This window comes from Xiphophorus hellerii, chromosome 15, assembly GCF_003331165.1.
Source record: "Xiphophorus hellerii strain 12219 chromosome 15, Xiphophorus_hellerii-4.1, whole genome shotgun sequence".
NCBI classification, from domain to species: Eukaryota; Metazoa; Chordata; class Actinopteri; order Cyprinodontiformes; family Poeciliidae; genus Xiphophorus; species Xiphophorus hellerii.
In genome coordinates this window covers 5,752,133-5,765,242 of record NC_045686.1, presented here as the reverse complement: position 1 = coordinate 5,765,242, position 13,110 = coordinate 5,752,133, and the positions used below count along the sequence as shown (strand labels likewise).

The following is a 13,110-nucleotide window of genomic DNA, read 5'->3' as shown; positions in this document are numbered from 1 at the left end:
TTACAACATTAAATAATCATAGTCATAATTCTTTTTTTACTTTTGTTTGTCCAGATTGTGCCTCCTGACTCACCGTAGCTTTAGAAAATAAAAATCGATCATTTTGTCTGGTTTAGGCTCGGTGAAGCAGCTTAATGTTTGCTGTTACTTTTTCTGGTTCATTTAGCTTGATACTAAATATTTAGCTTCAGGCTGAATGCTTAGCCTAAAGCTAAATATTTAGCTTGTTAATCTAATATTTAGCTTGAAGCTAAGTATTTAGCATGCTAGACATCTAACTATATATTGAGCCAGCTAAACATTTAGCTTATGGAGCCTCTTACCGTCGGTGGTCTCCAGCCCGGTCAGCGACTCGCTGTCTTTGTGGTCGTAGGCGGCGATCACAGACACTTGGTATCGGGTCTCTGGACTCAGACCGTCCAGGACGGTGGACGTCTCGTCCCCTGGGATGGTTTTGTCCCCCTGCTCCCCAGAGAACAGGGACTTCCAGCGGACCTTGTAGGCCTGGACTCTTCCAGGCGCCGCTGTCCAGGACGCCCTGAAGCTGGAGGCGCTGACGTCGCTGGTGACCAGGTTCTTAGCCGGCCCGGCCTCTGAAATCAACATGTTGATTTTTACTAAAGTAAATCAACTTTGGGCCTCAGGATTATGTTCACTTTTCAAAGAAATGTTTGTTCTAGATCTGATTTTGTTCGCTTGGTGAAACTCTCTCCCCGCATCCCAGATGTTTTCAAGCTTAAAGTCACAGTCTTCCAGGTCCTCAGTGGCCAAGAACATTTTTAAAATCCATCGTCTCTTCAAAACAAAGGGACCAGTTAGATCTACTGGCAGATGAAAATATCTTTAAAATGGAAAGAATGATGTCACAGAGTGAACAGCGGAGCCATAAACACCACACAGAACCTTCTGCTGCTTCCTGAACGCTGAAAGCAGACGGCAAGAAAAGATCCAAACTCCAGGAATGAAACCAAAACGGATCCAATGAAAAAAAACGGATCGGTTGAACGGTTGGATGAACGGATCGGTTGAACGGTTGGATGAACAGTTGGTTGAACGGTTGGATGAACGGTTGGTTGAATGAATCGGTTGAACGGTTGGATGAACAGTTGGTTGAACGGTTGGATGAACAGTTGGTTGAACGGTTGGATGAACAGTTGGTTGAATGAATCGGTTAAACGGTTGGATGAACGGTTGGTTGAACGGTTGGATGAACGAATCGGTTGAACGGTTGGATGAACGGTTGGATGACCTTTGCTGGGAAGCAGAACTCTGTGACAGGAAGTTCAGACCAAAGGGTGTGAAAACTTCTGCCAGGCTCAATGGACTTCATGAAACTTTATTCAGAACCAGTTCTGATGTGAAAACGAGAACCAGAACCAGGGGACCGGGTTCGGTGAGGAATGTTCTGGATGGTTCTTGTTTCATCACTCAGTGGAAACTAAGGACAACATTACATCACTCCGCAGAACCCCAGACATGATCCTGACTGAGAGGTTTTCCGCTCCACTGGACCCAGACAGTTCTGGAGGACGTCAGAGTTTCCGAGTCGGTCCGATCGAAACGCCAAGCCGAGAAGCTGCTCAGGGAGCCACGTTTACTGCCTGATGATAAAACCCGGGAATCTGTCGGGAACACGGGATTCTGGCCCGCAGCGCATGTTTCCCCTACAGCCTCCGTAACGAGATCCAGGTGAGGTTCTGAACGGGTCCGGACTCCGCAGTAAGAGCCTCCCGCCAGCGGGCTGACCTCACCGGGCCTTATGTGGGTCCAGAATCAGAACCTCCTGTTGCCATGTGGCCCAAATCCAGGAACACCTGGAAGGCCTCCTGGACCCTTCACAGCCAGACGGCCACTAGGGCGGCGCTGAAGGATGGAAACGCCCCGCTGGGGCAGGAGGGAGACTTCTGCCCCACTGGGGGGAACAACTGAGGAACAAGGAGGCGGAGCGGGGAGGAATGAGTTTTCCCTGCTAATCAGAAGCTCCCAGGCTGCATTCCTAACTAAGACGTTAGCAGCGCTAACACCAACGCACTAATCACAAACATTTGTTCCACAAACGCTAAACACTACGTCAACAAAGAATGTGGCCAAAGCTAATGCTAAATCACTATATCACCCAAGTATTTAGCAGAAGCTAACGCTAAAACTCGGCACCAAGACAGTCCTTAGCAAAGTTAATATTAAAGCGTTATACCAACACAATATTAAGTGGAAGCTAATGCTAAATTGTTAACTTCAATTCAAATTACATTTGTCCTTGATTACCAACTTCAATTGGACATTACAATTTACATGTTCTGCAATGCTATTAGATATTGAATTTATGTTTGTATCTGGTTCTTTAATGTTGTTCCTGTATGTTGCTTGTTTGAAATAAATTTATTGGGGAAAAAGAGTGAACATGAGGAGAGGAAACAACTGCTGCTTCAAACGCGTCTTCAAACTAAGAGCATGAATATAAACGTCTAAAACTTCAGCACAGACATTGAATTTTATTCAGCTGCAGGTTTACAAAACAGGCAAGAAAATGAGCACTTTTGAATTAATAACATATTTGAATTAATTTGAATTTTAAAAAATTAATTTAGGGGAAGCTAAGCTGACTAAATGTTAGCCAAATGGCAACAGAAATTAGCTCCAGTATCACTTACTGAGTGCTAACATCTACAGAGCGCTAACACCTACTAAACGCTAACACCACTCAGCGCTAACACCTACAGAGCGCTAACACCTACTGAACGCTAATACCCACTGAACGCTAACACCCACAGAGTGCTAATACCTAGTCAGTGCTAACACCTACAGAGCGCTAATACCTAGTCAGTGCTAACACCTACAGAGCGCTAATACCTAGTCAGCGCTGAGCATGCTCAGTGCTTCACCCTGTGGTTTAACAGGTAACCTTCCCTTAATGAAGGCAGAGCCTGTGAGTCTGTAGAGCCAGATCGCCGCAGCTCTCTGCTGCAGCCTCAGACTTGTGTGATTTAGGATTTGGTATTCTGCCAGAGTTTATAGAGCAATTACTGTTAACCTCAACCATTAGCTGAGCTTCACAGGCCATAAAAGCTGATGGTTTTAAAGGATCAGCATCTTTGGGCCACCCTTTAAAACTCCACTGACTCAGTCATTAAGGGATTTAAACATGAATGTTTGTCTCACGTGTCAACATCAGACGTTTAAGCACAGATCAAGAAATTATAATAAATCTATTTCAGCTCTGCATGTCAACAATAAGTTATTACTCCAAAAGACACTCTAAAAAACACCAGAAGCATCGTTCAGTTTAATCATTCTGATCCATTTTACAGTTTAACTTTTACGTTTTTTTTCTGATTTTCCCCCAGAATCTTCATCTTAGAGAATGATGGTGGTTCTGACCCAATTAAATCTTCAGAATCTTCTGGATTTAACCTGCTTCAATCCAATTCTCCTTCCATCCACTGCCAGAGGTTCCTGTCCAATCAGAGCCCAGAGTGCACAGAGCCACGCCCACTTTCATCCACTCCCAGTAAATTTCAGCTGATTGGTTCTGGAGAAACCGGACCTGAAGGTTCTGTTTGATCCGTCACAGTCCGTGCACAAGAAAGATTTACAGAAAAAATGGTGGGAATCACAAGTCCACCATTTTGGACTAGTGACTTTAAGGGTCACTAGTCCCCCGTGTCAGCAAAGCCCCGCCCCCAACCAAAGTGGGTGGAGCCAAGAGACGTCTGTTGTTGCTAAGTCAATGAACATGTAGCAACTTTTCAGACACTGCTAGCAACTTAAAAAACAACAAAATGAGCAACAAATCTACTTGTGCTTTTTCAAAATAGCGACAAATCTGACGACTTCTTTAAAAAGTACAAATTTAGCGACATTTTTTCAAAAAAGCAATAAATCTAATGACTTTTTTCTAAAGTGACAATTCCAGCAAATTTTTATCAAAACAGAAACCAACAGATCTGACTTTTTTTTTTTAAAGGTGATTAGCAACACAGCTAGATCAATTAATCTTCAAAATAAATTCATTTGTGATTTAGTTAACCTTTAAGTTTTAAAAAAAGGAGCTAATCACCATAGCAACCGGTGAGTTTAGGGACGGTACATAACCTGCAGCAACAGGGAAACGGGTTGTCTAGAACCAGAACACGGTTCCTCCTGGCCCGGACGTTTCACAGCAGAACTGCTGGACCCGACCCAGAACCAGAAACAGAGCCGTGTTCCTCTTCTTCTTGACATTATTTCATGTCCATCATGTGGCATTTAGACCCGCCTCAGAAACTTCCCAGCTGGTTCATTTTCATGAACAGGAGATTAATGTCGTCACTCTGAGATGAAACCAATGTTTTATAAAACGCGACGCGGATCCAAACCGGCTTTCCGGCTTCAGCCGCAGAAAACGTTCATCCGCTGACCCGGAAACCCAACTCCCAGCTGCTCCTGCGGACCAGCACGCTGTTTATAGTGGGCCAACTGGGAGAGCAGCGCCTTCAGCAGCAGCTGCTCCTGGAATAACTGATGCTAAAAAATCAGTTAAATCAACCAGTGAGTCATTTTTACAGCGCGTTGTTAACACTTACTGATCATTACACAACATGGCTTATGGCTGCTTGTTCCCAGAACCGGGCCAGGGACAGAATCTGGACCAGAACCAGAGCAGTGCTGTGGCTGTCTGGAGGAGGAAGATCCTCCCCTCGTTACCATGGCGACCGGCCCGCACCGATGCCTCCGTCTGCTGCCTGTCAGGGCGGTCCGGTCCGACCCGGAGCCTCCTGGGTCAGGAGGTCAGCAATGTGTGAGGCCCCGCCCCTCCTTGGGGGTCGTAGGGTAAAGGTCAGCGGGAACAACCAGAGGATCTCCTCCAATAATCGGGACGTTTACAGCTTTAAAGATTAAAGTTTGGTTTTACTGTCTGCGGGTCGGAACCACTCACAGGGCTTTTAGTTCTGGACCCGACCAGGAGGAGGAAACGGCGCCGCTCTAAAACTGTCAAACAGTTTACTGGAAACCCAGCAGAACCTTCAAAGAGTCCGGAAACATTCCAGCCGGAGCTTCAGTGGCTCGGTTGGTTCTGTTGGGCCGAACGCGGTCACCCTGAACCAGATCAAACAACTCGACCCGTTTACATTCCTCACATGAAAGGCTGCGCTCACAGCAGGACGATCCTGTCCGACCCGGTCCGGTCCGGTCCAACCCGGTCCCAGCAGTCTGAATAACCCGATTCTGATCCTCTTACCTGACAAGAATCCGATCTGATCCGCTCTATGTGGATCTAATTATGATGTGAACTGTTTCCAAGCGTCTGAATTTAAACGTTTTATCGACGGTGACATCATCAACGTGAGACAAGCATCTTAATTCAGCAGCAGAAGAAGAATCTGGACGTAAACAACAGAAATGATAATAAAGTGACTCAGCAGGCTGACTCAGGGAACGCATCACATCCCAACCCCACCACTGCTGATCCGACTCCACATCCCAACAGAACCGGGTCAGAAGCTGCAGTCAATGCTAAAAGCCGCTGCTGTTAGCTGTTAGCTTTTATCAGCTGCCTCCAGCTGGTGACCGTTTTATGGCCGTCGCTCTCAGCAACTTTACAATCCATCAGAGACGGCGGCCATCTTTACTGCCGTCAACCTTGCGCTGCTGGGAGAGGGCAGTGCTTTTAGAGTGGTGTAAAGAGAGGCCTAGTCAAAGTGTGACCCTGAACAACATACTTTCCACAAACTGAATGATAAACTGTCCGGTCAGTGGGTCAGAGGTCAAACGGAAGCAGTGCTGTGGTTTTCTGGTGCGTACCTTCTGTGGTCGTCTCGTAGCCGCTAACCGCTAGGCTCTCCCCTTTGGCGTACTGAGCCGACACCCTGACTTCGTAGCGGGTCAGAGGGGTGAGGTGGGGCAGGACGGCGGTGCGGGTGTCCCCTGAGACAGACATGGACACGTAGTGTCCCTCTGCGTCTTCCTCCGGCTTGAACTGGACCAAGAAGAAGTCCACGTTGTCGGCGTCGATCTCCCAGGAGGTCCTGAAGCTCCTGGAGCCGACGTCAGAGAAGGTCAGCGCTTTGGGCTGGACGAGTTCTGGAGAGAGACACGCACAGGTAAGACATCCTGCTAACAGAACCGGGCCGGGGAGACCCAGAAGACGTTTTAACAGAACAGTTTTTATTTCAAATATTCATCAGATTCTGTTTGATTATGAAAGATGGATTACTGCGAGATTATTAAGGAAATGATGGACAACCCTGACCATCCTCTTCATGTCTCAGGAAGGCAGAGCATCTCCAGTCAGAGGGTTCTTCAGATTCAGTGCAGTACAGACTGCTACAGGAGATCTTTCCTGCCAACAACCATCACCATCTTCAATAACTCTTTGAAGAATCTAAATTAATGAGCTACAGAAACATTTAATTTCCCTTTGGGATTAATAAAGTATTTCTGAATTTGAATTTTTTATCAAGATTAAATCATTTATTTATCATCTTTTTGTGATAAATTGAGAACAAAAGCAACATTTAAAAATTATATAAATCAAATCATAAATGACATCATACAGGTAACGTTCATAGGAAACGTACAGGTTTCCTTCATGGACCTTCAACAGAATTTAAAAAGTTAGCTGCGCTAACAGCTAACTTCAAGCTAACAGCTTAAAGTTAGCTGCGCTAACAGCTAACTTCAAGCTAACAGCTTGCGCCTGCAGCACTAATCATTAGTTCCACTGATGTAAACGTGACATTAGCCCTTTTCACGTGACGTATTAACTTTGGTTCACAATTTACTGTATTATATCACAGATACTCTTATCTATACTGTTCTATACTGCCAGTCCTGCTCCATATTTTAATTATTTATTAAAGTATGCTTTAGGTACACGTTTATGAATTACTAAAACTGAAATATTCAGATTTTTACTATTTTAATAGTTTAGTTGTTACCTTACTATACATATACTTAGCATATTACCCGTAGCATGCTATTTACATACAGAAATATTTTGACCCTTTTCACGTGACGTCACTCTCTTCGAAACCCCGCCCACTGCGCCATGATGGACGTCAAATCAACCAGTGCCGCCCTGTAAAGCTCGTCTAACAGCATCTGTAACCTAATATCACTTCCATTTAGTTGATATTTAGTCATTAAAAATGTTCACAGGGCGCTGCGCGGTCGGCTGCAGAGAAAGACAAGGACAAAAACCAAACTTGTCATTTTGTAACTTTTAACAAGGAAAGATGGCGGCGATGGACAGCAGCCGACAGCCATAATGACCGTCGGCCATAATGACCGCCGGTCCTTATGGAGTTTTAAATTTGTTTCACAATTATTCAATTTAAAAAAAACAAAAAAACATGTCAAACAAAACAAAAAAAACTTATCTCAATCAAAAAAAAAGAAACTGTGGTCAAAATCTTTTGAACTGTAATAATTCATTTTTTTTAATAAAAAAAAAAAAATTTTAAAGTTTTTTTATTATTATTATTAAAATCATTCATTTTTGTGTGATGAAATGATAAAGCTATTTGCAGAATGTTTTTGTTGATCAACGACTTTTGCTTGCGATTCTTTAGCGTAAATTAAAAAAAAAAACTATTTAAACAAAATAAGCACAAACAAGTGCAGCAGTTACAGCAGTGCAACTCTGTAGAGGCAGATTTCGAAATGGAAATACGAAGTAATATTGATAAAGAAAAAAATAATAACTAAAATAGCAACAGGGGGATTCATATGTTAGGATTAATACACATCAATTCCATTAATAATTCAGTCAGGATTCATATGATTCAATACATGTCAGAGATTTCAAATATAACTGGAGTTCAGATAAAAAATGTTAAAAACTGCGGATGATCTCAGCACTCTTTATTTATGAATAAAGAATTTTGCCAAACAAAATATTACAACAGAGTTTTATTGTTTTGTTTTTCAATAACTCTCCAAAAGTTACCATATCTCTAGAAATAGATTCAGGAAGTGTAATTTTAGATTTGATCCACATTTCTAAGCAATTCCAGAAAGTTTTGGTTTGATTGCATTCAGAGAAGATATGATCCATCGTTTCTACATCACTTTCACAGAATGAGCATTTATTGTCATCCATATTGAAGCCATTTATTAGCAGCTCTTTTGAGGGGTAAATTGCATTTAAAACTTTAAATTGTGTTTCGTTTCTTTTATGGGGAATTTTAAATTAAGATTTCTTAAACTTTCAATTGATTTTTTTCAAACTTGCAAAGAATGTTATTTTTATTCATTTTCCCAGGGAATAAAGTTTCATTTAGACAGTTTCTAATTGTGTGGTTATTGAATTGTTGGTCAGTGAATGATATTCCATTAATAGATAAATTGGGGAATTGTGGGATGATATGTTATTATATTTTTAATCTGATTAATAAATTGTTTTGGTAAGGCATTAAATAATCTGGTAAATTCAGCTTTTGGGGGAAAGAATTAATATTTTGCACAGAATTATTCTTAGTTTAACATGCAACCATTAGTATCCATTAATTGTATAATAGACCAAATATTCTCCATCCAATCTGTGTAAAATAAGGATTTATTGTGATGTAGTATGAATCTGTTATTCCATATGATAGAGCAGTGTGGCCAGTAGTTATGAACATAGAGCATTTTCCAGTATAGTAACACTTTTTATGGAACTCTGATAGTTTAATAAATCATTTATGTTTATTGAAATCAGCTAGAAGTTTTAGACCATTTATTGTGTTAAATATACAATTGGGGACACAATACCAAAATAACCGAGAATTATTAATCCAGGATTTCAACCAATTAATCTTCAGGTTCCATTAAAACATTCAAAGTCAATTACTTTCAGACCGCCATCTTTGATTTCTTTGACCTATGACCTTTCCTTAGGTGGTGTGGCCTGTTTCTCCAAATAAAGTTCATGTTCATTTGATTAATAGTTTTAGTTAAATTATTTGGGACAGCAGTGCTACAGGTTGAATAAATTAATCTCGACAAACTTTCCATTTTTGATAAGTAAATTAGTCCTAAAATAGAAACGTCTCATTGGAGCCACGAGTTAAGTTTGAATTTATCTTCTTTAATCTTGTTTTCAATAGTTAAAGGTTGGTTCACAAGTTCCCAAGTATTTAATTTCAGATTTAATTGGAATGCTAGATATTTCTTTTAGGTTGGTGTCATGAATGGCTATAAGCTCACATTTTTTAAACTTATCATTAGTCCTGGAGCCTCTGAAAAAAGTTTCATTTTATCAATTACAATTGGAACCTGCTTGTGATTTTTTAAGAAAACGGTGGCGTCATATTAACTGGCTAATGATTAATTATATACAGAAAACGTCTAATTTCTCGATGTCTGCTCAGTTTTTAAGATAGATTGCTAACATTTCTGCAACTAAATTATAGAGATACGGGGAAATAGGAAACCCCGAGGATTAAAACATTAATGTTAAATCTAGCTGTGGTTTAGGGAATATTACACAACTATTAATGTTTGATATAAACCTCTAATTAAGTTAATAAAGTTTTCTCCAAAACCTAAATGTTCAAGAAACGAGAGTAAGACTTGGTGTTGCACCGAGTCAAAAGCTTTATAAAAGTCAAGGAAAAGAATAAAGTCATCATTATTGATCATCATCGATCATTATTGATCATGTCCCTATATTCAATCAGGTCCTTCATCAGGCTGATGATGTTGTGGATTGACCTTCGTTTTAAGAAGCCAGATTGTGATTCTGTAATAATGTTTAGATGTTTGGTAAATATGGATGTTAGTCATTTATAATCTGAATTTCTGAGAGCAATACATTTTCTATTCTCAATAAATTTGTTTGTAATTATCTTCTATTTTAGGGGTAAATGTTTCAATTTGTTTAAAATTCGTGCGAGCGTTAAATTTGTTTCATGATGTAAGACGTGTTCCTGTTGGTTAGCGCTGACTGTGGCCCTAACGACACACTGGTGCAGCGGCGTTTCCCCACTTTAGCTTCAATGCTACTGAATACACACACGGAGGTGTTACATAACAGTTTTTAACACACATTTCCTCCAGATACGGATGGTATTTTGCAACGATGAATGCAACTCGACAAAGAATAATTGTGAATTGTGGTGTGAATTCAGGCAAAGTTGGTAGTTTGACCAACATGTTGGGAGGGAGGAGGATCGGGTCGATTTTGAAGCTAGCTATTTGCAACTTTTATAAATCCTGTCGTCTGTGAACCCAGTCTGGTGAGTTCACCAGACCAGTACTGCCTTCCCTCACAGTCACTTCCGACGTCATGCAATAGCTAACACTAAAACATTATGCTAAAATGGTATGTAGCAGAAGCTAATGCTAAGTCACTGTAACAGCACTGTATTTGGTGGAAGCTAATGCCAAAGCGCTAACTTTAGCCATGTTGATGCTACCATGTGTCAAAAACAGCTTTATCTCATCTGAATCTTATCTTTAACTTTTAGATACATTTCTAGACGTCAGATTTTGTTTCATGTATTTTTGATGTTATTTTCTACGAAACTGAGTGGTGACAGGATTACCGTGTTACCGCCTCTGATTTTCAAATTATCCTTCAGAAATTACAGGTTAGCTATTTGTAGCTAACTTCTGTAGCCGGTGCTCCATTAGACAGTTTTTCTCTGGAACTTTAAGGTTCAGGGTCTGTTTGGGGCTTCAGAAGATAAATCACTTGAACTAGATGAAACTGATGTCTGTTCATAAAACTGGACATAAAGTTTACCAAACCAAGAAATTGGTTTGTTTTTAATAACCTTTGTTTAAATATATCACCTGGTGGAGAGTCCATTAGCTGACATATTCAGAGCTGAGTGGATTTGGGTCAGGATCATATAATTCCAGCTTCCACGCTGTGATTTCCACTCATCTGAACCAGACACCATCATCTTTCAGACGCTGAATTTCAGCCATGTTTGGTTTTTTCTGACTACAGGCTGGATGTCTGCCAGTGGATTTCTCCTCACCATGTGGGCCACAGATGCTTTATCCAATAAAAAAATAATAGGTGAGTTTACTTTTAGTGTTCAGAATTAAATAATTCAAATAAAAACAAAAATAAAGTCTTCCTTTGAAAGTCATCGCATAGAAATGCTTTGATGGGCTTGTAAAAAGCAGATTTTATTCATTGGATCCTTTCAGATCTGATAATGAAGTCTGCAGTTTATCCTTCTGGTCTTTATTCATCATGGCACGGTGAACACATGATGGTAGGAACCGGCCTCATCAATCACCTCTGTTTCATCCGGAAAGCGTAAAGCATCTCAATAACTCACTGATACTTTTCTCCGAACCAGAAGGGAGACAAATACAAATCATGGGAGCTTTTAGGAGCGCTGAAAGGAAAACGGTAGTTCAGGAGGTGGAGAGGCCGACCTCGGTGTCTTCTGATGGAGATGAAGAGGCTGGAGGCCCGACGGCTCCATCAGTCAGCAGCAGCATGGCCGCCGCCGCGGCGCTCACATCCAGCCCTCATTGTGTAAGGATTATATAATCAGCGATCAGAGGCGGCGTGAGTCACCTCAGCTGCAGGAACGCCGCGCCGCGTCTGATCACATCAGAAGACGTGACAGGCGGCGACTCTGCAGAACAACAACACTTTGACCCAGTTTTACTGTTTCCACATGCTGGACTCTCTCTGGACTCAGAGATCAAAAGGTGGCCATGTGTCTTACACATCCAGGGAAACGCAGCATGAACACATGAGACATAAAAGCAGCCTGAGGATGAGGAGCAACGCTTTGAAGGCTGCTCAGGTTTCTGCTGTTTACGGCTCTGATGAATAGTTTTGGCTGGTGAATTATTTCAGATACTGGTTATGAAATTCATAAGGGCCAAAGTGAAAGGATTGTAAGGCAGAAAGCCTGTAAGGACTAAATGACTAAATTATTTAAAAACTAAATGATTAAGTGATTTAAGGACTAAATGATTAAAGGATTTAATGATTAAATGATTTAAAGACTAAATGATTAAAGGATTTAATGATTAAATGATTTAATGACTAAATGACAAAAGGACTAAATGACTAAATTATTTAAAAACTAAATGATTAAATGATTTAAGGACTAAATGATTTAATGACTAAATGACAAAAGGACTAAATGACTAAATTATTTAAAAACTAAATGATTAAATGATTTAAGGACTAAATGATTTAATGATTTAAAGACTAAATGTTGTCCTTTCTGTCGTCTCCAACATCCAACTCACAGAAAACTGAAGCTCAGCTCCTTACACCAAACTAACATTTTGCTGTTTTCCAGCCCCAGTGGCTCTGATTGGCTGCCCACTGGCTAATCAGAGCCCAGGAAGCCTCCTTTGTGGCCAATGGTTGTGGCACAGTGGATAGTTTCCGCAACACAGAGTCAGCAGAAGAAACAGAACAGCTGGAATAAATTAGATTCATTAAACCTGCAGGTTTCATAAAAATATTAATTCATCCCCTAATATGAGTTTTTTGTTTATATTACAGCAAAAATCTCTTATTATTACAACTTCATTCTGGTAATATTATGACCTAATTACTATTTTCATAGAATAACAGCTTTATTCACACATTGCTGCTACTTTGGTTTCGTATTGTGACGACTTTAATCTTGTATTATTACAACTATTCTCATGTTATAACGACTATATTCTCCTAATATTACAACTTAATTATTGTATTATTATGACTTTATTCTGGTTGAAACAACTTTATTATGAAATAAAGTTTCTGAAATACGACTTATTTCATAAACCATATGTGTCATCAGATTTATTTTAATGTAGCGACTTTATTCTCACATTATTTAAACTTTATGCTATTAATGTAGAAAACTCTCCTGGATAACGGCCTGATCCTAAAACTCGTTGCTGAGTCGCCTCGTTTCCAAACTGAAATGTTTCCACCATCCTGGAGACTTTATTTGTGTTTCAGAACATTGTGATAAAATGTCTAATGAAAAACTCACTAAATGTTTTCTGCAGAGGCGGATGTCTTCTCCAGTCAGAGTAAAAGTTCCCGGCCTCTCTGCCGTTTCCATGTTCGTTTGGTCGAACAGGAAATGAGCCATTTTCTCTGGTGGATCCAGAAAACGACTCTGGTTCTTGGAAAAGGTTCTTCGTGTGGAAACGTTACTCATTCCA

At 40.5% G+C, this 13,110-nt stretch overlaps 1 protein-coding gene across 7 annotated transcripts in view; it reads right to left on the bottom strand.

The window, feature by feature from the left end:
* Positions 1-13,110, bottom strand: part of col12a1b (collagen, type XII, alpha 1b) — an 83,826-nt gene that overhangs the window by 54,734 nt on the left and 15,982 nt on the right. For 6 of the 7 annotated variants that reach the window (XM_032584779.1, XM_032584778.1, XM_032584777.1 and 3 more), the window contains 2 exons: positions 5,782-6,060; positions 324-593 (listed from right to left, as the gene is read on the bottom strand). The exons of the other annotated variant lie outside the window; for it this stretch is intronic. In XM_032584779.1, coding sequence (XP_032440670.1) covers positions 324-593; positions 5,782-6,060 — 549 coding nt within the window. The remainder of the gene's footprint in view (positions 1-323; positions 594-5,781; positions 6,061-13,110) is intronic. 7 annotated transcript variants of the gene reach the window in all.